Genomic DNA, 24,660 nt, shown 5'->3' on the forward strand with positions numbered 1-24,660 from the left:
CCATCCACCCCTCCTCCTCTATCTATTCTCCCTCCATCCACCCCTCCTCCTCTATCTATTCTCCCTCCATCCACCCCTCCTCCTCTATCTATTCTCCCTCCATCCACCCCTCCTCCTCTATCTATTCTCCCTCCATCCACCCCTCCTCCTCTATCTATTCTCCCTCCATCCACCCCTCCTCCTCTATCTATTCTCCCTCCATCAACCCCTCCTCCATCCACCCCTCCATTCTCTCTCCAACAACCCCTCCTCCTCTATCTATTCTCCCTCCATCCACCCCTCCTCTATCTATTCTCCCTCCATCCACCCCTCCTCCTCTATCTATTCTCCCTCCATCCACCCCTCCTCCTCTATCTATTCTCCCCTCCATCCACCCCTCCTCCTCTATCTATTCTCCCTCCATCCACCCCTCCTCCTCTATCTATTCTCCCTCCATCCACCCCTCCTCCTCTATCTATTCTCCCTCCCTCCATCCACCCCTCCTCCTCTATCTATTCTCTCTCCCTCCATCCACCCCTCCTCCTCTATCTATTCTCCCTCCATCCACCCCTCCTCCTCTATCTATTCTCCCTCCATCCACCCCTCCTCCTCTATCTATTCTATTCTCCCTCCATCCACCCCTCCTCCTCTATCTATTCTCCCTCCATCCACCCCTCCTCCTCTATCTATTCTCCCTCCATCCACCCCTCCTCCTCTATCTATTCTCCCTCCATCCACCCCTCCTCCTCTATCTATTCTCCCTCCATCCACCCCTCCTCCTCTATCTATTCTCCCTCCATCCACCCCTCCTCCTCCATCTATTCTCCCTCCATCAACCCCTCCTCTATCTATTCTCCCTCCATCCACCCCTCCATTCTCTCTCCAACAACCCCTCCTCCTCTATCTATTCTCCCTCCATCAACCCCTCCTCCTCTATCTATTCTCCCTCCATCCACCCCTCCTCCTCTATCTATTCTCCCTCCATCCACCCCTCCTCCTCTATCTATTCTCCCTCCATCAACCCCTCCTCCATCTATTCTCCCTCCATCCACCCCTCCATTCTCTCTCCAACAACCCCTCCTCCTCTATCTATTCTCCCTCCATCCACCCCTCCTCCTCTATCTATTCTCTCTCCATCCACCCCTCCTCCTCTATCTATTCTCTCTCCATCCACCCCTCCTCCTCTATCTATTCTCTCTCTCCAACAACCCCTCCTCCTCTATCTATTCTCTCTCCATCAACCCCTCCTCCTCTATCTATTCTCCCTCCATCCACCCCTCCTCCTCTATCTATTCTCCCTCCATCCACCCCTCCTCCTCTATCTATTCTCTCTCCATCCACCCCTCCTCCTCTATCTATTCTCTCTCCATCCACCCCTCCTCCTCTATCTATTCTCTCTCCATCCACCCCTCCTCCTCTATCTATTCTCTCTCCAACAACCCCTCCTCCTCTATCTATTCTCTCTCCAACAACCCCTCCTCCTCTATCTATTCTCTCTCCAACAACCCCTCCTCCTCTATCTATTCTCTCTCCAACAACCCCTCCTCCTCTATCTATTCTCCCTCCATCAACCCCTCCTCCTCTATCTATTCTCCCTCCATCAACCCCCTCCTCCTCTATCTATTCTCCCTCCATCAACCCCTCCTCCTCTATCTATTCTCCCTCCATCAACCCCTCCTCCTCTATCTATTCTCCCTCCATCAACCCCTCCTCCTCTATCTATTCTCCCTCCATCAACCCCTCCTCCTCTATCTATTCTCTCTCCATCCACCCCTCCTCCTCTATCTATTCTCTCTCCCCCACCCCTCCTCCTCTATCTATTCTCTCTCCATCCACCCCTCCTCCTCTATCTATTCTCTCTCCAACAACCCCTCCTCCTCTATCTATTCTCTCTCCATCAACCCCTCCTCCTCTATCTATTCTCCCTCCATCAACCCCTCCTCCTCTATCTATTCTCCCTCCATCCACCCCTCCTCTTCTATCTATTCTCCCTCCATCCACCCCTCCTCCTCTATCTATTCTCTCTCCATCCACCCCTCCTCCTCTATCTATTCTCTCTCCATCCACCCCTCCTCCTCTATCTATTCTCTCTCCATCCACCCCTCCTCCTCTATCTATTCTCTCTCCAACAACCCCTCCTCCTCTATCTATTCTCTCTCCAACAACCCCTCCTCCTCTATCTATTCTCTCTCCAACAACCCCTCCTCCTCTATCTATTCTCTCTCCAACAACCCCTCCTCCTCTATCTATTCTCCCTCCATCAACCCCTCCTCCTCTATCTATTCTCCCTCCATCAACCCCTCCTCCTCTATCTATTCTCCCTCCATCAACCCCTCCTCCTCTATCTATTCTCCCTCCATCAACCCCTCCTCCTCTATCTATTCTCCCTCCATCAACCCCTCCTCCTCTATCTATTCTCCCTCCATCAACCCCTCCTCCTCTATCTATTCTCTCTCCATCCACCCCTCCTCCTCTATCTATTCTCTCTCCCCCCACCCCTCCTCCTCTATCTATTCTCTCTCCATCCACCCCTCCTCCTCTATCTATTCTCTCTCCAACAACCCCCTCCTCCTCTATCTATTCTCTCTCCATCAACCCCTCCTCCTCTATCTATTCTCCCTCCATCAACCCCTCCTCCTCTATCTATTCTCCCTCCATCCACCCCTCCTCTTCTATCTATTCTCCCTCCATCCACCCCTCCTCCTCTATCTATTCTCCCTCCATCCACCCCTCCTCCTCTATCTATTCCCTCTCCATCCACCCCTCCTCCTCTATCTATTCTCTCTCCATCCACCCCTCCTCCTCTATCTATTCTCTCTCCAACAACCCCTCCTCCTCTATCTATTCTCTCTCCAACAACCCCTCCTCCTCTATCTATTCTCTCTCCAACAACCCCTCCTCCTCTATCTATTCTCCCTCCATCAACCCCTCCTCCTCTATCTATTCTCCCTCCATCAACCCCTCCTCCTCTATCTATTCTCCCTCCATCAACCCCTCCTCCTCTATCTATTCTCCCTCCATCCACCCCCCTCTCTCTATTCTCCCTCCATCCTCCATTTCCCTCACCCTTGTCACTTCAACCACCTTAGTCAACCACTCCCCAATTCCTTCCTCCCTACATCCTCCCCCTCGACCCCCCCCCACACCTCTCTCCCAACCCAATCCTCCCTCCCTCTCCTCTTCCCTCCGCAGGCTGTTGATACCCGGGAGCAGGTTACAGTGAGGTGGGCGGTAAGCCTCGTGTGGACTGAGGAAGCATAATTTCCCCTCCTGCCATGGCAGTAGTGATGGGGGAAAACATTGACACAGTTACATATCGGGATATTACGTTTGATGATATATTGTATCGTGTTGACAATATCGCTATATTACTTTTGTGCTAGTTTTCTGTACCTGCACCAATATTCCAGTATTTTACTTAGCTTGTTCTCGATCATCTTTTTAAATACGGAGGCAATTTGTTTTCAGCACTTTTATTTCCAGGACTGATCAGAACTGGTTTTCTCAGAGCTCCTTGTCCCTTTGCAGCAGCAATATGTTTGGAACATCGAATTGCAATACATATACAATCGTGAGAATCTCAATACATATCGAATTTGCACCCGAGTATGGTGACAATATCATATTGCGAGGTCCCTGGCAACTCCCAGCCCTACAACACAGTAAATCCCCTGCCTGCCACACACACGGCGGCTCTAGGGAGCGGGCTTGCTACAGCGTTAGCCACGTTATGCTAACTCCCATTATCTAACATGGGAAAACAGGCGGCTACGGCTAAATGACTAGTGTGAAGGTAATGGAGAGCGATCCACACACTCCTACGTATTTATTTACACTACTCGAAGGATGATACAGTATTTAGGTTATACTCTAGTCCTGTGTAGTTTCTAGCTGGTCTCCACTTCATCCTCCCTCTCCTGAAAGGCTACATTGAAATGGGCTTTTATTTATGGCTGCCTTGTGTACCTCTCTGCAAGCGCACACACACACACAGATGAAAGGGCGGTCACACAGCCCCCGACATGATTTTATGGCCCTGAAAAGGTTGGGAAGGTGAGAGAAAGACGACTGAACAAAGGGAAAGATTCCTATTCAAATAGTCTCAAGGTTTAGTACATTTCCCAGATGTAGGTTATCCTATTTCCATGTACGACACCTATTAGGTCACTCCAGCTACACTGAACCATTTAAAACAGGAAAAATACATGAAAAATATATAATTTGATTGTAAAAGTTAAACAAATAAGAGTGATTTGTTGCCATTGTCTAGTCACCTCCAACACACACGGACTTCAGAATCACCCATACAGCAAAGTAATCAGAGCCAATTACATTTCACCAGCACAGTTTATATATCTCATTAAAAAAATAAGTGTGCCAATATCTCATTAGAGCTAATGTGTGTGTGTATGAGGGGGTGAGTGAGAGTTTGTGTGTGTGTGTGTAGGGGAGGGGTGGCAGAGATGCAGTCACAGATGTTTTCACTGTCCCGATCGCATCCGGGGAAATAAAACAAACAGCCAGGTCAATTAAAGACAGGGTGCATCGTCACCAAACTAGATTAAAAAAATAAAAAGGATTTTGGGGGATTTTCCCAAAATGGAATCCATAGTCCTATGGAGGAAGGATTGTTGACATACTGTATATTTGACATTTGTATCTTAGAGCATAATTGAGAAAATATACAAATTAATATTGAAAATAAATCATTTTTGATTTGCCACATTTTTCTATACATGGTTGAAGATAATATACTCTAAAGTTATGAGCATAGTAGTCAATATAACCAATCACAGCCCTCCGTTTAATTGTATCATTACACATCCTGCAAATCCCCAGCAGAGGGCGACCATTTTGAATCCATTTTCACATTCCCTCTGTTAATGCTAAAAGTAGCAGAAATCCCACTCTGGAACTTTGGCATGCCCGTAGTAGAACATATGATGTTCAACAATATATACTGAACAAAAACATAAAACGCAACATGCAAGAATTTCAAAGATTTTACTGAGTTACTTTATACAAGGAAACCAATCAATTGGAATAAATTAATTAGGTCTTAATCTTTGGATTTGACATGACTGGGAAGTTCCTTGCAAAAGTATTCATCCCCCTTGGCATTTTTCCTATTTTGTTGCATTACAACCTGTGATTTAAATAGATTTTCATTTAGATTTCATGTAATGGACATACACAAAATAGTCCAAATTGCTGAGGCGAATTTTTTTTTTTTTTAAGTCTAAAAAACGGAAAAGTAGTGCGTGCATATGTATTCACCTCCTTTGCTATGAAGCCCCTAAATAAGATCTGGTGCAACCAATTACCTTCATAAGTCACATAATTAGTTAAATAAAGTCCACCTGTGTGCAATCTAAGTGTCACATGAGCTCAGTATATATACACCTGTTCTGAATGGCCCCCAGTGTCTGCAACACCACTAAGCAAGGGGCACCACGAAGACCAAGGAGCTCTCCAAACAGGTCAGGGACAAAGTTGTGGATAAGTACAGATCAGGGTTGGGTTATCAATTGTTCACTCTAAACTTAGAACATCCCAAGGAGAACCATTAAATCCATTGTAAAACTGAATGGAACGAATATGGCACCACAACAAACATGCCAAGAGAGGGCTGCCCACCAAAACTCACAGACCAGACAAGGAGGGCAATAATCAAAGAAGGAACAAAGATAACCAACGTTATATCCTGCCTGTTTGGCCCTGTCCCCGGGGTATCGTCGGATGGGGCCACAGTGTCTCCCGACCCCTCCTGTCCCAGCTTCCAGTATATATGCTGCAATAGTTTGTGTCGGGGGGCTGGGATCAGTCTGTTATATCTGGAGTATTTCTCCTGTCTTATCCGGTGTTCTGTGTGAATTTAAGTATGCTTTCTCCAATTCTCTCTCTGAAGACCTGAGCCCTAGGACCATGCCTCAGGACTACCTGGCCTGATGACTCCTTGCTGTCCCCAGTCCACCTGGTCGTGCTGCTGCTCCAGTTTCAACTGTTCTGCCTGCGGCTATGGAACCCTGACCTATTCACTGGATGTGCTACCTGTCCCAGACCTTTTGTTTTCAACTATAGAGAAAGCAGGAGCGGTAGAGATACTCTGAAAGCCAACTGACATTTACTTCTGAGGTGCTGACCTGTTGCACCCTCTACAACCATTGTGATTATTATTATTTGACCTTGCTGGTCATCTATGAACATCTTGGCCATGTTCTGTTATAATCTCCACCAGGCCCTGCCAGAGGAGGATTAGCCACCCCTCATAGCCTGGTTCCTCTCTAGGTTTCTTCCTAGGTTCCGGCCTTTATAGGGAATTTTTCCTAGCCACCGTGCTTCTACACCTGCATTGCTTGCTGTTTGGGGTTTTAGACTTCTGTTTCTGTACAGCACTTTGTGACATCAGCTGATGTAAGAAGGGCTTTAAAAATACATTTGACTGATAACCCTGAAGGAGCTGCATAGCTCCACAGCGGAGATTGGAGTATCTGTCCATAGGACCACTTTAAGCTGTACACTCCAGAGCTGGCCTTTACAGAAGAATGGCCAGAAAAAAGCCATTACTTCAAAGGAAAAATAAGCAAACAAGTTTGGTGTTCGCCAAAAGCCACATAAGGAAGAAGGTAGTCTGGTCAGATAAGACTAAAATTGAGCTTTTTGGCCATCAAGGCAAACACTATGTCTGGCGCAAACCCAACACCTCATAACCCTGAGAACAACATCCCCACAGTGAAGCATGGTGGTGGCAGCATCATGCTGTGGTGATGTTTTTAAATCGGCAGGGACTGGGAAACTGGTCAGAATTTAAGGAATGATGGATGGAAATTGAGGGAAACCTGTTTGTCTTCCAGAGATTTGAGACTGGGACAGAGGTTCACCTTCCAGCAGGACAATGACCCTAAGCATACTGCTAAAGGAACACTCGACTGGTTTAAGGGGAAACTTTTAAATGCCTTAGAATGGCCTAGTCAAAGCCCAGACCTCAATCTAATTGAGAATCTGTGGTATGACTTAAAGATTGCTGTACACCAGCGGAACCCATCCAACTTGAAGGAGCTGGAGCAGTTTTGCATCTTCAAATTGGTAGGCATGTTGTGTAAATCAAATAATACAAATCCCCCCCAAGTGTGTTTTTTTATTTTTTATTCCAGGTTGTAAGGCAACAAAATAGGAAAAATGCCAAGGGGGTGAATACTTTTGCAAGCCACTGTACATACAGTATGCATCTGTTGGTCACAGATACCATAAAAAAAAGGTAGGGGCATGGATCAGAAAACCAGTCAGTACCACTGGCTCCAGGTCATCTACAAGACCCAGCTAGGTAAAGTCCCCCCTTATCTCAGCTCGCTGGTCACCATAGCAACACCCACCTGTAGCATGCTCTCCAGCAGGTATATCTCTCTGGTCACCCCCAAAGCCAATTCCTCCTTTCACCACCTCCTTCCAGTTCTCTGCTGGAACAAACTACAAAAATCTCTGAAACTGGAAACACTTATCTCCCCTGCTTAAGCCAGTACATGTCCAGGCCCGTCTGAAGTTTGCTAGAGAGCATTTGGATGATCCAGAATGTTTATTTTTTATTTTAATTTGACCTTTATTTAACCAGGTAGGCAAGTTGAGAACAAGTTCTCATTTACAATTGCGACCTGGCCAAGATAAAGCAAAGCAGTTCGAAGAAGATTGGGAGAATGTCATATGGTCAGATGAAACCAAAATTTTACTTTTTGGTAAAAACTCAACTCATCGTGTTTGGAGGACAAAGAATGCTGAGTTGCATCCAAAGAACACCATACCTACTGTGAAGCATGGGGGTGGAAACATCATGCTTTGGGGCTGTTTTTCTTCAAAGGGACCAGGACGACTGATCCATGTAAAGGAAAGAATGAATGGGGCCATGTATCGTGAGATTGAGTGAAAACCTCCTTCCATCAGCAAGGGCATTGAAGATGAAACGTGGCTGGGTCTTTCAGCAGGGCAATGATCCCAAACACACCGCCCGGGCAACGAAGGAGTGGCTTCGTAAGAAGCATTTCAAGGTCCTGGAGTGGCCTAGCCAGTCTCCAGATCTTAACCCCATAGAAAATCTTTGGAGGGAGTTGAAAGTACGTGTTGCCCAGCAACAGCCCCAAAACATCACTGCTCTAGAGGAGATCTGCATGGAGGAATGGGCCAAAATACCAGCAACAGTCTGATAAAACCTTGTGAAGACTTACAGAAAACGTTTGACCTCTGTCATTGCCAACAAAGGTTATATTACAAAGTATTGAGATAAACTTTTCCACCATAATTTGCAAATAAATTCATAAAAAAAATTCTACAATGTGATTTTCTGGATTTTTTTCTTTCTCATTTTGTCTGTCATAGTTGAAGTGTACCTATGATGAAAATTACAGGCCTCTCTCATCTTTTTAAGTGGGAGATCTTGCACAATTGGTGGCTGACTAAATACTTTTTTGCCCCACTGTGTGTGTGTGTGTGTGTGTGTGTGTGTGTGTGTGTGTGTATATATATATATATATATATACACACATATACATACATACATACATACACACACACACACACACACAAATGACCTAATCTAAAAAATATATATATTTTCAATATTCATGTTTATATTTTTAAATGGTCACACTCATTTGACAGATATTCATATTCCTCAAAAGGACCCTTCCATGGATTACATTTTGTGAAAATCCCTAAACTCAGGGTCTTTTACTGTTCAAGGAATCACCCAGACACGCACGGAACACAAAACAACATGCATCCTGTTTTTTAAGACAGTGATTTCGCTGGTCAACATAATGGCTGACATAATAGAAAAGAACCAGCTCAAAACCTCTGTGGTAAACCTCCATAGGAACAGGGAGCCGATGGAACCCCCCCCCACCACCAAACCATTCTAAATAAACCGAACCAAAACAACAAAGATGCCCATTCCTCATGGTTAAAACAAAACAGACATAGCTTTCAATCAATCCATGTTAGAAAGAGTACAATGTTCAAAGAGCTGCTGGCAGCCTCAGTCATAGTGGTTTGGGGTGGAGTGGTACGGCCTTACTGGGCCATCCAGGCATTGAGGCATCTCCACATTTAAACAGCATGAAAGGCAAAAGATTAAAGACCACCGAGAGCACCAGCGCACCCGATTGATTCATTATACATCAAAGGGTGATGCGAGTCAATCTGCCTCCCTGAAATACAGCGTTTCTCTCCATCTCATCTAACTGCTCTAGACGTAATGGGAACGTGGGTTAACTTAATACCATGTGGGTTTGGTTGATCACGTTTGTGTTTTAGACGATAGAGAAGGGGAGTAATGTGGGTTGAATTGTGTTGTGGTTCAGCAGTGCTTTTATGGTGATTGTGCTGTAGCCTCCAGTCAGTGTAAAATGGCTGGCTGTGGGTTGATGCTGAAGTGGTGCAGTTCGCCCTCTGCTGGTGAGAAGTTGTATAGCAGTAGGGAGGAAAAGCCAATGATGTCATTGTAGTAGAATCAATTACACCCTAGCCTAAATCACCAACCGGTTCCTCTCTGGGAAATAAAACTAAAATTACAACAAATATTTTTACAAGTACTCTGAAAAGCTACTAAATTACAGTAACAAGAGTAGTTAGTTACTTCGTACCTCTGACAATCTGTTTCTCTATGGGATGCCCAGCCGGTGAACACGTGTTCTGCTTCAGCTGGATTATTAGTGGACTATTTGAATCAGGTGTGTTAGTGCTGAGATGAAATAAATACGTCAAGACTGGAAAAGGCAAACAAAGCTATAAAAAAGCTATGCTTTGTACCAGATACATTTACATTTTAAATCATCTAGCTGATGCTCTTATCCAGAGCAACATACAGGAGCAATTAGGGTTAAGTGCCTTGCTCAAGGGCACAACAACAGATTTTTCACATAGTCGGCTTGGGGAGTCGAACCACCGACCCTTCGGTTACTGGCCCAATGCTTTAACTGTGAGGCTACGTACCTATTAGCACCAATCTAAAGTTACATGTTCATACAGTAACTAACTGAATTAGATTATATTAACTAGCCTTGTTCAATCACATTTTATTTGTCACATGCACCGAATACAAGAGGTGTAGACCTTACAGTGAAAGGCTTACTTACAAGCCCTTAACCAACAATGCAGGTAAGGAAATAAAGAGATAAGAAAAACAAATGATTAAAGAGCAGCAGTAAATAACAATAGCAAGGCTATATACAGGGGGTACCGGTACAGAGTCAATGTGGAGGCTATATACAGGGGGTACCGGTACAGAGTCAATGTGGAGGCTATATACAGGGGGTACCGGTACAGAGTCAATGTGGAGGCTATATACAGGGGGTACCGGTACAGAGTCAACGTGGAGGCTATATACAGGGGGTACCGGTACAGAGTCAATGTGGAGGCTATATACAGGGGGTACCGGTACAGAGTCAACGTGGAGGCTATATACAGGGGGTACCGGTACAGAGTCAACGTGGAGGTTATATACAGGGGGTACCGGTACAGAGTCAATGTGGAGGCTATATACAGGGGGTACCGGTACAGAGTCAATGTGGAGGCTATATACAGGGGGTACCGGTACAGAGTCAATGTGGAGGCTATATACAGAGGGTACCGGTACAGAGTCAATGTGGAGGCTATATACAGGGGGTACCGGTACAGAGTCAATGTGGAGGCTATATACAGGGGGTACCGGTACAGAGTCAAGTCTGGGTAGTCTGGGTAGCCATTTGATTAGCTGTTTAGGAGTCTTATGGCTTGGGTGTAGAGACTGTAGGCTGTTTAGAAGCCTCCTGGACCTAGACTTTGCGCTCCGGTACCGCTTGCTGTGCTGTAGCAGAGAGGACAGTGTATGACTAGTGTGGCTGGAGTCGTTGACAATTTTTAGGGCCTTCCTCTGACACCGCTTGGTATGAAGTTCTGACCTCCTCCCTATAGGCTGTCTCATCGCTGTTGGTGATCAGGCCTACCACTGTTGTGTCATCAGAAAATGTAATAATGGTGTTGGAGTCGTGCCTGGCCATGCAGTCATGAGTGAACAGGGAGTACAGGAGGGGACTGAGCACGCACCACTGAGGGATCCCTATGTTGAGGATCAGAGTGACGGATGTGTTGTTACCTACCCTTTCTACCTGGGCGCGGCCCATCAGGAAGTCTAGGATCCAGTTGCAGAGGGAGGTGTTTAGTCCCAGGGTCCTTAGCTTAGTGATGAGATTAGAGGGCACTATGGTGTTGAATGCTTCGCTGTAGTCAATGAATAGCATTCTCACATAGGTGTTCCTTTTGTCCAGGTGTGACAGGGCAGTGTGGAGTTCAATAGAGATTGTGTCATCGGTGTATCTGTTGGGGCGGTATGCAAATTGGAATGGATCTAGGGTTTCTGGGATAATGGTGTTGATGTGAGCCATGACCAGCCTTTCAAAGCACTTCATGGCTACAGATGTGAGTGCTACTGGTAGTCATTCAGGCAGGTTACCTTGGTATTCTGGGGCACAGGAACTGTTACCTGACACCTATTACCTTGTAATTATGTTGACTTTGAAAATCCAATTCTGCATTGCTTTAAACAATAATGACAGGATTCTTTTGGAACAAAGCATTTCATCCCAGTTTAATCTAAGAGGATGACTACCGCTTGGAACAAGAGCCACTCGTCAGTCAAAAACAATATTCCGGGAACAGACAGTTTAAAATTCCATACATTTTTCCAGACTCTTGGTTTGTTTTCTTGGCTGAGAGGGAGGGAAAAGACGTGTGTTGGGATGTGTTGGGCGTGTCACGCCAGCCAGGATGAAACTATGTCCTGTCTGTCTGTTAGAAGTGTCTGTGGTTCCTACACTAACCAGGAGAATATCACATAGCCTTCACAGAGAGCTAAGTGCTCGGAGTGTCCGGGCATGTTCGTAGGCGTACCAGTGTACAGAAGCGTGTGTGTAGGAAGGTACGTGGTCACACTAACCTGCTCCTTGTATTGCTCCTGAGACAGACAGTCCGTCATGTTGACACAGCCCAGCAGGCAGCCGGTGGGGTAGTCTTTAGGAAACTTAAGATCTGGGGAGAGGAAGGTGGTCGGTGAGAGTCAACAGTATGTTTACATACATCCTAATAAATATTTTAATTGATTGGTGTCTGCGTGTGTATGGGGGGGGGTAGAGAAAGTGGTAGACTGTCTGTGTGTAACAGTGTGTGTGTAACCGCGTGTGTGTGTGGGGGGGGTCCAGAGAAAGTGGTAGATTGTGTGTGTGTGTGTGTGTACCTCTCTTGTAGATCTGAAGGAACATGTTCTCCACCTGAGTGACCTCCTCAGGGGTGGGCCTCTTGGCTGCAGCTGCTATCCACAGGAGGCCGCGGTGGGATGTGTACCAGCTCCTCCCCTCCACCCTGGACACACATCATATTCCTTTTAGCAGACACTTTAATCCAGACTGATTTACAGTCATGCATTTTAACATACAGGTGTTCCCGGGAATCAAACCCACTGTCCTGGCATTGCAATCGCCATGTTCAACTAACTGAGCTACAGGGGGGGACCGTGCTCTACTAACTGAGCTACAGGGGGGGGACCGTGCTCTACTAACTGAGCTACAGGGGGGGGACCGTGCTCTACTAACTGAGCTACAGGGGGGGGACCGTGCTCTACTAACTGAGCTACAGGGGGGGGCCGTGCTCTACTAACTGAGCTACAGGGGGGGGCCGTGCTCTACTAACTGAGCTACAGGGGGGGACCGTGCTCTACTAACTGAGCTACAGGGGGGGGCCGTGCTCTACTAACTGAGCTACAGGGGGGGACCGTGCTCTACTAACTGAGCTACAGGGGGGGACCGTGCTCTACTAACTGAGCTACAGGGGGGGACCGTGCTCTACTAACTGAGCTACAGGGGGGGACCGTGCTCTACTAACTGAGCTACAGGGGGGGACCGTGTTCTACTAACTGAGCTACAGGGGGGGACCGTGCTCTACTAACTGAGCTACAGGGGGGGACCGTGCTCTACTAACTGAGCTACAGGGGGGGACCGTGTTCTACTAACTGAGCTACAGGGGGGGACCGTGCTCTACTAACTGAGCTACAGGGGCGGGCCGTGCTCTACTAACTGAGCTACAGGGGGGGGCCGTGCTCTACTAACTGAGCTACGGGGGGGGGGGGGGGCCGTGCTCTACTAACTGAGCTACGGGGGGGGGGACCGTGCTCTACTAACTGAGCTACGGGGGGCCGTGCTCTACTAACTGAGCCACAGGGGGGGGGGCCGTGCTCTACTAACTGAGCTACAGGGGGGGGGCCGTGCTCTACTAACTGAGCTACGGGGGGGGACCGTGCTCTACTGACTGAGAGCTACGGGGGGGGGGGGGGGGGGGGGGGCGTGCTCTACTAACTGAGCTACTGGGGGGGACGGGGCGTGCTCTACTAACTGAGCTACGGGGGGGGGGGGGGGGGGGACCGGGCGTGCTCTACTAACTGAGCTACGGGGGGGGGGGACCGTGCTCTACTAACTGAGCTACAGAGGACCAGGTTCTACTAACTGAGCTACAGAGGACCAGGTTCTACTAACTGAGCTACAGAGGACCAGGTTCTACTAACTGAGCTACAGAGGACCAGGTTCTACTAACTGAGCTACAGAGGACCAGGTTCTACTAACTGAGCTACAGAGGACCAGGTTCTACTAACTGAGCTACAGAGGACCAGGTTCTACTAACTGAGCTACAGAGGACCAGGTTCTACTAACTGAGCTACAGAGGACCAGGTTCTACTAACTGAGCTACAGAGGACCAGGTTCTACTAACTGAGCTACAGAGGACCAGGTTCTACTAACTGAGCTACAGAGGACCAGGTTCTACTAACTGAGCTACAGAGGACCAGGTTCTACTAACTGAGCTACAGAGGACCAGGTTCTACTAACTGAGCTACGGAGGACTACATACATGAGTTTGTAACACTTCTTTGTAATGGCTAGTCAAAAAGGCTGCCTTTTGACCAATAACAAGACCAATAGTGATGCTTTTTACCAATAATTGTTGTGTTTTGTTCCTACTCAATGTCTTTGCAGGGCCTATTGTTAGTGTGTTATGTGCTTCCTGATATAGCATGGCCAGGAGGGATGCGTTTGACCAATAGCATGGCCAGGAGGGATGCGTTTGACCAATAGCATGGCCAGGAGGGATGCGTTTGACCAATAGCATGGCCAGGAGGGATGCGTTTGACCAATAGCATGGCCAGGAGGGATGCGTTTGACCAATAGCATGGCCAGGAGGGATGCGTTTGACCAATAGCATGGCCAGGAGGGATGCGTTTGACCAATAGCATGGCCAGGAGGGATGCGTTTGACCAATAGCATGGCCAGGAGGGATGCGTTTGACCAATAGCATGGCCAGGAGGGATGCGTTTGACCAATAGCATGGCCAGGAGGGATGCGTTTGACCAATAGCATGGCCAGTAGGGATGTGTTTGAACAACAGCATGGCCAGTAGGGATGTGTTTGAACAACAGCATGGCCAGTAGGGATGCGTTTGACCAATAGCATAGCCAGTAGGGATGTTGTTGACCAATAGCATGGCCAGTAGGGATGCGTTTGACCAACAGCATGGCCAGTAGGGATGTTGTTGACCAATAGCGAGGCCCATTATTGGAGTGTTCTGTACCTCTTTATTCCTTTGACCAGTAGCGAGGCCCATGGTTGGTGCATGCTGAGGCACCAGCCCCCGTCTGCCATCTCCTGCAGCTCTCTGTCCTGCAGCCGGAGTCTGGAGCGTTCTGGGCCAACAGCGCCGTCTCCCTCTGTACCAACAACACCTTTATCATGAGATCTCCGAGGGCCACTGCCCACGTCCACCCACTGGAGATGCATGGTAAAGAAAGAAATTTGTAGAGATTCACAGAATTATGTTGACAAAATGTTAGCAGCTGTAGGGTGTCCTGTGTGAATCTAAGTGTGCATTCTCTAATTCTCTCCTTCTCTCTTTCTTTCTCTCTCTCGGAGGACCTGAGCCCTAGGACCATGCCCCAGGACTACCTGACATGATGACTCCTTGCTGTCCCCAGTCCACCTGGCCGTGCTGCTGCTCCAGTTTCAACTGTTCTGCCTTATTATTATTGGACTATGCTGGTCATTTATGAACATTTGAACATCTTGGCCATGTTCTGTTATAATCTCCACCCGGCACAGCCAGAAGAGGACTGGCCACCCCACATAGCCTGGTTCCTCTCTAGGTTTCTTCCTAGGTTTTGGCCTTTCTAGGGAGTTTTTCCTAGCCACCGTGCTTCTACACCTGCATTGCTTGCTGTTTGGGTTTTTAGGCTGGGTTTCTGTACAGCACTTTGAGATATCAGCTGATGTACGAAGGGCTATATAAATCAATTTGATTTGATTTTGATTTAGAGGGATTTACCAGGGTAAACAGACACGCCACCATGTCATGAGAAAATACTGTGTGTGTGTGTGTCCTACCTTGGGTGCAGCCTGTACGATGTTGGGGTTGACCAGCTCTCTCAGGTGCTGCCGCCCCGCTGGTCCCTCAGGGTGTTGGGGAGCTTTCCCCTTGGTGCCTGTGTTGAGGGCCTTGACCGTCTCGTCAAACCTAAAAACACCAAGGAGTGTGGTCAGTAGGATGCTTTTTAGATGCCTCGTTTCAAACTACACACACGTGAACCCCTCTAGCTGTAACAGTGTGGATACATTACCAGGAGAAATGGAGGTTATCACTGTGTTGTGAATGTCTGAAGGGTGTATTAAAAACCTACTCTTGTTTATGTAACCCAAGCACTCACATAACTAAGCCTGGGACTAAGTCTGTTTCTGCACTACCTGACATGTTGTCCTATCAACAAGTCCATGGTGCTCCGGTCTGCAGTAGTAAACTATATGAGAAGTAGGGTGTGAATTAGGGGAGGCTGCTGAGGGGAGGACGGCTCCCAATAAAGGCTGGAACGAAGCGAATGGCATTGAAACACATGGAAAACATGTGTTTGATACCATTCCACCTATTGTTCTCCAGTCATTACCACGAGCCTGTCCTCCCCAATTAAGGTGCCACCAACCTCCTGTGGTGTGAATTGAGATGTTTTCAAGTCATTCACTCACTTGTTGTAGTAATGACTGTTGTTCTCTCCCTCGTCAAGCACCTGTCGGCCTGTGAAGTCCAGCGTGATCTTCCTGTCCTTCCTGGAGGCGTGGCGAAGCTCCCGTAGCTCCTCCTCCTTCTTCCTCAGGTGCTCGCGCTCGCTAGGCGACAGCCACTGGTTGGAGTCGGTGGCAAAGTAGTCTGACTCGTCATCCAGGACCTGCGTTCGTCGCGTACTGTCGATGTAAACAGGGGGAGGGGATATGAAGGTAATCTCACTCCTGTCATATAAAGGACCCAGCCTCCAAATATAAAGCCCACAGCCTCCAAATATAAAGCCCACAGCCTCCACATATAAAGCCCACGGCCTCCACATATAAAGCCCACGGCCTCCACATATAAAGCCCACGGCCTCCACATATAAAGCCCACGGCCTCCACATATAAAGCCCACGGCCTCCACATATAAAGGACACGGCCTCCACATATAAAGGCCACGGCCTCCACATATAAAGGCCACGGCCTCCACATATAAAGGCCACGGCCTCCACATATAAAGGACCCGGCCTCCACATATAAAGGACCCGGCCTCCACATATAAAGGACCCGGCCTCCACATATAAAGGACCCGGCCTCCACATATAAAGGACCCGGCCTCCACATATAAAGGACCCGGCCTCCACATATAAAGGACCCGGCCTCCACATATAAAGGACCCGGCCTCCACATATAAAGGACCCGGCCTCCACATATAAAGGACCCGGCCTCCACATATAAAGGACCCGGCCTCCACATATAAAGGACCCGGCCTCCACATATAAAGGACCCGGCCTCCACATATAAAGGACCCGGCCTCCACATATAAAGGACCCGGCCTCCACATATAAAGGACCCGGCCTCCACATATAAAGGACCCGGCCTCCACATATAAAGGACCCGGCCTCCACATATAAAGGACCCGGCCTCCACATATAAAGGACCCGGCCTCCACATATAAAGGACCCGGCCTCCACATATAAAGGACCCGGCCTCCACATATAAAGGACCCGGCCTCCACATATAAAGGACACGGCCTCCACATATAAAGGACCCGGCCTCCACATATAAAGGACACGGCCTCCACATATAAAGGACTCAGCCTCCACATATAAAGGACTCAGCCTCCACATATAAAGGACTCAGCCTCCACATATAAAGCCCACAGCCTCCACATATAAAGCCCACAGCCTCCACATATAAAGGACACAGCCTCCACATATAAAGGACACAGCCTCCACATATAAAGCCCACAGCCTCCACATATAAAGCCCACAGCCTCCACATATAAAGGACCCAGCCTCCACATATAAAGGACACAGCCTCCACATATAAAGCCCACAGCCTCCACATATAAAGCCCACAGCCTCCACATATAAAGCCCACAGCCTCCACATATAAAGGACCCAGCCTCCACATATAAAGGACTCAGCCTCCACATATAAAGGACCCAGCCTCCACATATAAAGGACCCAGCCTCCACATATAAAGGACCCAGCCTCCACATATAAAGCCCACGGCCTCCACATATAAAGCCCACGGCCTCCACATATAAAGCCCACGGCCTCCACATATAAAGGACCCGGCCTCCACATATAAAGGACCCGGCCTCCACATATAAAGGACCCGGCCTCCACATATAAAGGACCCGGCCTCCACATATAAAGGACCCGGCCTCCACATATAAAGGACCCGGCCTCCACATATAAAGGACCCGGCCTCCACATATAAAGGACCCGGCCTCCACATATAAAGGACCCGGCCTCCACATATAAAGGACCCGGCCTCCACATATAAAGGACCCGGCCTCCACATATAAAGGACCCGGCCTCCACATATAAAGGACCCGGCCTCCACATATAAAGGACCCGGCCTCCACATATAAAGGACCCGGCCTCCACATATAAAGGACACAGCCTCCACATATAAAGGACTCAGCCTCCACATATAAAGGACTCAGCCTCCACATATAAAGGACTCAGCCTCCACATATAAAGCCCACAGCCTCCACATATAAAGGACCCAGCCTCCACATATAAAGCCCACAGCCTCCACATATAAAGGACACAGCCTCCACATATAAAGGACACAGCCTCCACATATAAAGCCCACAGCCTCCACATATAAAGCCCACAGCCTCCACATATAAAGGACCCAGCCTCCACATATAAAGGACACAGCCTCCACATATAAAGCCCACAGCCTCCACATATAAAGCCCACAGCCTCCACATATAAAGGACCCAGCCTCCACATATAAAGGACACAGCCTCCACATATAAAGCCCACAGCCTCCACATATAAAGCCCACAGCCTCCACATATAAAGGACCCAGCCTCCACATATAAAGGACACAGCCTCCACATATAAAGGACACAGCCTCCACATATAAAGCCCACAGCCTCCACATATAAAGCCCACAGCCTCCACATATAAAGGACACAGCCTCCACATATAAAGCCCACAGCCTCCACATATAAAGCCCACAGCCTCCACATATAAAGCCCACAGCCTCCACATATAAAGCCCACAGCCTCCACATATAAAGCCCACAGCCTCCACATATAAAGCCCACAGCCTCCACATATAAAGGACCCAGCCTCCACATATAAAGGACCCAGCCTCCACATATAAAGGACCCAGCCTCCACATATAAAGGACCCAGCCTCCACATATAAAGGACCCAGCCTCCACATATAAAGCCCACAGCCTCCACATATAAAGCCCACAGCCTCCACATATAAAGCCCACAGCCTCCACATATAAAGGACCCAGCCTCCACATATAAAGGACCCAGCCTCCACATATAAAGGACCCAGCCTCCACATATAAAGGACCCAGCCTCCACATATAAAGGACCCAGCCTCCACATATAAAGGACCCAGCCTCCACATATAAAGGACCCAGCCTCCACATATAAAGGACCCAGCCTCCACATATAAAGGACCCAGCCTCCACATATAAAGGACCCAGCCTCCACATATAAAGGACCCAGCCTCCACATATAAAGGACCCAGCCTCCACATATAAAGGACCCAGCCTCCACATATAAAGGACCCAGCCTCCACATATAAAGGACCCAGCCTCCACATATAAAGGACCCAGCCTCCACATATAAAGGACCCAGCCTCCACATATAAAGGACCCAGCCTCCACATATAAAGGACCCAGCCTCCACATATAAAGGACCCAGCCTCCACATATAAAGGACCCAGCCTCCACATATAAAGGACCCAGCCTCCACATATAAAGGACCCAGCCTCCACATATAAAGGACCCAGCCTCCACATATAAAGGACCCAGCCTCCACATATAAAGGACCCAGCCTCCACATATAAAGGACCCAGCCTCCACATATAAAGGACCCAGCCTCCACATATAAAGGACCCAGCCTCCACATATAAAGGACCCAGCCTCCACATATAAAGGACCCAGCCTCCACATATAAAGCCCACAGCCTCCACATATAAAGGACCCAGCCTCCACATATAAAGGACCCAGCCTCCACATAAAGCCCACAGCCTCCACATATAAAGCCCACAGCCTCCACATATAAAGGACACAGCCTCCACATATAAAGGACACAGCCTCCACATATAAAGGACCCAGCCTCCACATAAAGCCCACAGCCTCCACATATAAAGCCCACAGCCTCCACATATAAAGGACACAGCCTCCACATATAAAGGACCCAGCCTCCACATAAAGCCCACAGCCTCCACATATAAAGCCCACAGCCTCCACATATAAAGGACACAGCCTCCACATATAAAGGACCCAGCCTCCACATATAAAGGACCCAGCCTCCACATATAAAGGACCCAGCCTCCACATATAAAGCCCACAGCCTCCACATATAAAGCCCCCAGCCTCCACATATAAAGGACCCAGCCTCCACATATAAAGGACCCAGCCTCCACATATAGAGGACCCAGCCTCCACATATAAAGGACCCAGCCTCCACATATAAAGGACCCAGCCTCCACATATAGAGGACCCAGCCTCCACATATAAAGGACCCAGCCTCCACATATAGAGGACCCAGCCTCCACATATAAAGGACCCAGCCTCCACATATAAAGGACCCAGCCTCCACATATAAAGGACCCAGCCTCCACATATAAAGGACCCAGCCTCCACATATAAAGGACCCAGCCTCCACATATAAAGGACCCAGCCTCCACATATAAAGGACCCAGCCTCCACATATAAAGGACACAGCCTCCACATATAAAGGACCCAGCCTCCACATATAAAGGACATAGCCTCCAAATGCATCAGGAAGAAAGTATAAAGAATTAGACTTTAAACAGAGAGAGTGAAATCACATCAATGCTACATGCACACTACATCCCAACCTGTTCTTATCGTATTCCAGCAGTTTGTCTTTATGTTGAAGGGCCTTTTCTAACCCTGCCTTCATCTTTGCCTCTTGGTGTGGAAGACAGCCCCTCTCCGATGCCCCCTCTGAGAGACACAGACATTACATAGAATTCAAACAACTCCTTACTATGTTATGTAGATACAGTTGAAGTCAAAAGTTTACATACACTTAGGTTGGAGTCAATAAAACTTGTTTTTCAACCACTCCACAAATTTCTTGTTAACAAACTATAGTTTTGGCAAGTCGGTTAGGACATCTACTTTGTGCATGACACAAGTCATTTTTCCAACAATTGTTTACAGGCAGATTATTTCACTTATAATTCAATGCATCACAAGTCCAGTGGGTCAGAAGCTTACATACACTAAGTTGACTGTGCCTTTAAACAGCTTGGAAACTTCCAGAAAATTATGTCATGGCTTTAGAAGCTTCTGATAGGCTATTTGACAGTCAAATGGAGGTGTACCTGTTGATGTATTTCAAGGCCTACCTTCAAACTCAGTGCCTCTTTGCTTGACATCATGGGAAAATCAAAAGAAATCAGCCAAGACCACAGAAAAATGATTGAAGATAACCACAAGTCTGGTTCAAACTTGGGAGCAATTTCCAAACGCCTGAAGGTACCACGTTCATCTGTGCAAACAATAGTACGCAAGTATAAACACCATGGGACCATGCAGCCGTCATACCGCTCCGGAAGGAGCTGCATTCTGTCTCCTTGAGAATCCCTGTCTCCTTGAGAATCCCAGAACAGCAGCAAAGGACCGTGTGAAGATGCTGGAGGAAACAGGTACAAAAGTATCTATATCCACAGTAAAATGAGTCCTATATCGACATAACCTGAAAGGCCGCTCCGCAAGGAAGAAGCCACTGCTCCAAAACCACCATAAAAAAGCCAGACTACGGTTTGCAACTGCACATGGGGACAAAGATCGTATTTTTGGAGAATGTCCTCTGGTCTGATGAAACAAAAATAGAACTGTTAGGCCATCATTATGTTTGAAGGAAAAAGGGGGAGGCTTGCAAGCCGAAGAACACCATCCCAACCGTGAAGCACGGGGGTGGCAGCATCATGTTGTGGGGGTGCTTTGCTGCAGGAGGGACTGGTGTACTTCACAAAATAGATGGCATCATGAGGGAGAAAAATGATGTGGATATATTGAAGCAACATCTCAAGACATCAGTCAGGAAGTTAAAGCTTGGTATTTAATGAGTCTTCCAAATGGACAAAGACTTCCAAAGTTGTGGCAAAATGGCTTAAGGACAACAAAGTCAAGGTATTGGAGTGGCCATCATAAAGCCCTTACCTCAATCCTATAGAAAATGTGTGGGCAGAACTGAAAAAGCGTATGCGAGCAAGAAGGCCTACAAACCTGACACAGTTACACCAGCTCTGTCACGAGGAATAGGCCAAAATTCACCCAACTTATTGTGGGAAGCTTGTGGAATGCTACCTGAAACGTTTGACCCAAGTTTAACAATGTAAAGGCAATGTTACCAAATACTAATTGAGTGTATGTAAACTTCTGACCCACTGGGAATGTGATGAAAGAAATCAAACCTGAAATAAAGCATTCTCTCTTATTATTCTGACATTTCACATTCTTAAAATAAAGTGGTGATCCTAACTGACCTAAGACAAGGACTTTTTACAAGGATTAAATGTCAGGAATTGTGAAAAACGGAGTTTAAATGTAATTGGCTAAGGTGTATGTAAACTTCCGACTTCAACAACTCTCTAATATGCTATGTAGATAGATACTACTGGTGGCTTGTCTCACCCATAAGTTTCTTGCGCAGTTTCTGACTTTTGTTGGAGTCTCGTTGCAGAATCTCTTGCTCCTCTTTGGTGCATACCTGGTTAATTCATAGAAGAACATGCGAAACCAGGGGAAAATACTTCTCTAAGAGGCCAAATTGAATTTGTATTAGTAACATGCATTCTAATAACTTACTGGGGAAACATAAAACAAACATAAAGTTAGAGGTGATCTAAAACGGGTTGTTTTCTCACCAGGCTTCCGCAGAAGATGCAGGGCCCTGATCCCTCCTGCTCACACACAATGCGTCCGCAGCTCATGCAGTTGTTGATGAGGTTGTGCTTCTGGGCCAGACATTCGCAGGAATGGCGCCCGGGCAGCAGGATAGCCAGCTTGTCCTGGCCCTCTTTATTGTAGAGGCTCACAAATGTGTTCTTCTTCTTCTTCTGTGACGAGGAGCTGCCGCTCTCCTGGGCCTTCATTAGGTCAATGGGAGTTTTCACCACCTCAGGCTCAGGCTCTGCTTGGCTAACAACCATCACCTCTTGCTTGTTCCTGCCTTTGCGCTTGGATTTCTTCTGGGAGTCCTTGGACATGTCTTGAGCATCTAGAGAAGCATATACTGGTTAGCTTTCCCTCCCATGCATGTACTTGTTCCTGTGTTTGGACAGTCACTTAACAAGGACAGGATGGACATTACAACAGTCTTCACACTCACTCCCATTGTACTGTTGGCATTGTGCATTAGGAACCATATAGCCTGACAAGAAAACTACTTATAAAATATATATATATATAACTTTAAAAATAAACATATCAAACAATAAGACAACAGGTCAGAGCCAATGTGGCAACGGAAGGCATCCTACCTGTTCCTGACAGAGAGTTTATGGGGAACAGGCCAGTGCTGTCAGGAGTCAGTGTCTGAGACCGCTGCCATCTGTCCAGGAGTTCATCTATAAACTGCTTCTTCCTTCCATCAGTGCCCTGAAGGAGGTCCCCAACATACTCCGCTATCTCGTCCGCATTGTCGATGGACAGAATATACCTGTTGATAGTGAGAAGAATGTCAATGAAACGCTTTTATAGCTAGCCTAGATAGTGGAGCTCGTTGTTGAAAGGTTGCCCTATGACAGCTAGGCCTACTTTGGTAAACCTTGATTTACGTCCATCTCATAGTCAGTCACTCAGTCCATGCTTTGGCTTAGTAACTTATACTATGATTTTGACGAAGTGACATTAAGATATGGCCACCTGGAAAAGCTAGCTAGCTAGCAGGCAAGTGCAAATGGCTACATATCTTGCTAGCTGAATGAACTGGAAAGATTGACACGTTTACAGACCTAATAGTAATAATGATGTCGTTGACAATTTTATTAACTTTAACAAGAGAGGGGCAACTGTCAAAAGACAGACAGCTAGCTTGCTAGCAATGACTAACTCACTATCTTAAATCAACATTTAGCTAACGTTAGCTACTTACTGGACTATGTCTTCACTGGCCTCCAAGCCAAAGTTGTGGTGCAACTGGTCCACACACCATTGAATCAAGGCATCCGACATTATGTAAGTTAAAACAACTTTAATATGGCAATTTCAGTATAAGGATGTTAGCTACTCCTGTTATAAGCCGGTTGAATAACAAATGCGCACGCAGGGTGCAACAAAGAATCCCTTCCCACCAGAAACAGTGTACTGAAGGTTCCTCCCAACTTTGACAGAAAATTATGTCAATGACTTCACACAATACGAATAATTAGAAAATGTCAGCATATAATCAATTCACACGGAAGGTGAACATTTCAATCATACAGAGCAACAACAATGTACGTTTTAGCCACCCCACCCTTATTACAGCAAGTCACGTGCCTCGTTTGCCTATAAGCTTGATTCAGCATTACAGTCACTAGGTGGCAGTTTAGGAATTGACAAAACCTCTGTGAGAATGACCCATAGAGATGTATTGAGATTGCAACATTGTATCTGCCCCATTATGGCATCTGTGAGAGCATGGGCAAATAAACGTTTGGTAAATAAACTGAAAGGGTGCATACTGCCACCTGGAGTGTGTTGTCTCAACAGGTATACAGTCAAGGTTAGCAATTTTATGCCACCTGCAGTTATGAAATGTTTGCTCAGGAGTATAATTATTTGGCTGATCCCTCCTGATGACCTGGATGGAATTATGTGATCCTTCCTGAACCCATAGGAAGTCCCATCCAGTTGACTACTTAATGTTGAAAGTCCTCTATGGTGCTGCCCACTTTTAACCAGGCTTTTGGGCACTAGAGTCCTCTATACATCTCTATGGAATGAACATCTCAGTGAACTGCTATCAAATGCATGCAATAGGTATTCTCAATCCAAGACCTAAAGCATGTGGGAGCCTGGGAAGCAACCCTACTTTCCCTGAAAATTGAGTTAGGTGTAGTTAGATACACATTTCT

General features: G+C 47.2%; 1 protein-coding gene across 3 annotated transcripts in view; it reads right to left on the bottom strand.

Moving 5' to 3' along the window:
- The window catches only part of trip4 (thyroid hormone receptor interactor 4), an 82,578-nt gene extending 58,543 nt beyond the window's left edge, over positions 1 to 24,035 (bottom strand). The window contains exons 1-10 of one of the 3 annotated variants that reach the window (XR_004206737.1): positions 23,697 to 24,035; positions 23,083 to 23,261; positions 22,468 to 22,820; positions 22,235 to 22,310; positions 20,428 to 20,536; positions 16,056 to 16,271; positions 15,423 to 15,552; positions 14,617 to 14,810; positions 12,239 to 12,363; positions 11,942 to 12,033 (exon numbers count right to left, since the gene is read on the bottom strand). Coding sequence is in view for 2 of the 3 variants with exons in the window: in XM_031812946.1 (XP_031668806.1) it covers positions 11,942 to 12,033; positions 12,239 to 12,363; positions 14,617 to 14,810; positions 15,423 to 15,552; positions 16,056 to 16,271; positions 20,428 to 20,536; positions 22,235 to 22,310; positions 22,468 to 22,820; positions 23,083 to 23,261; positions 23,697 to 23,776 (1,554 nt within the window). In the remaining variant the exon portion in view is untranslated. The remainder of the gene's footprint in view (positions 1 to 11,941; positions 12,034 to 12,238; positions 12,364 to 14,616; positions 14,811 to 15,422; positions 15,553 to 16,055; positions 16,272 to 20,427; positions 20,537 to 22,234; positions 22,311 to 22,467; positions 22,821 to 23,082; positions 23,262 to 23,696) is intronic. The other 2 variants (XM_031812946.1, XM_031812945.1) reach the window with 2 other exon arrangements.
- Positions 24,036 to 24,660: the final 625 nt, after the last annotated feature.

The sequence above is a fragment of the Oncorhynchus kisutch genome, unplaced genomic scaffold (genome assembly GCF_002021735.2).
Source record: "Oncorhynchus kisutch isolate 150728-3 unplaced genomic scaffold, Okis_V2 Okis03b-Okis08b_hom, whole genome shotgun sequence".
NCBI classification, from domain to species: domain Eukaryota; kingdom Metazoa; phylum Chordata; class Actinopteri; order Salmoniformes; family Salmonidae; genus Oncorhynchus; species Oncorhynchus kisutch.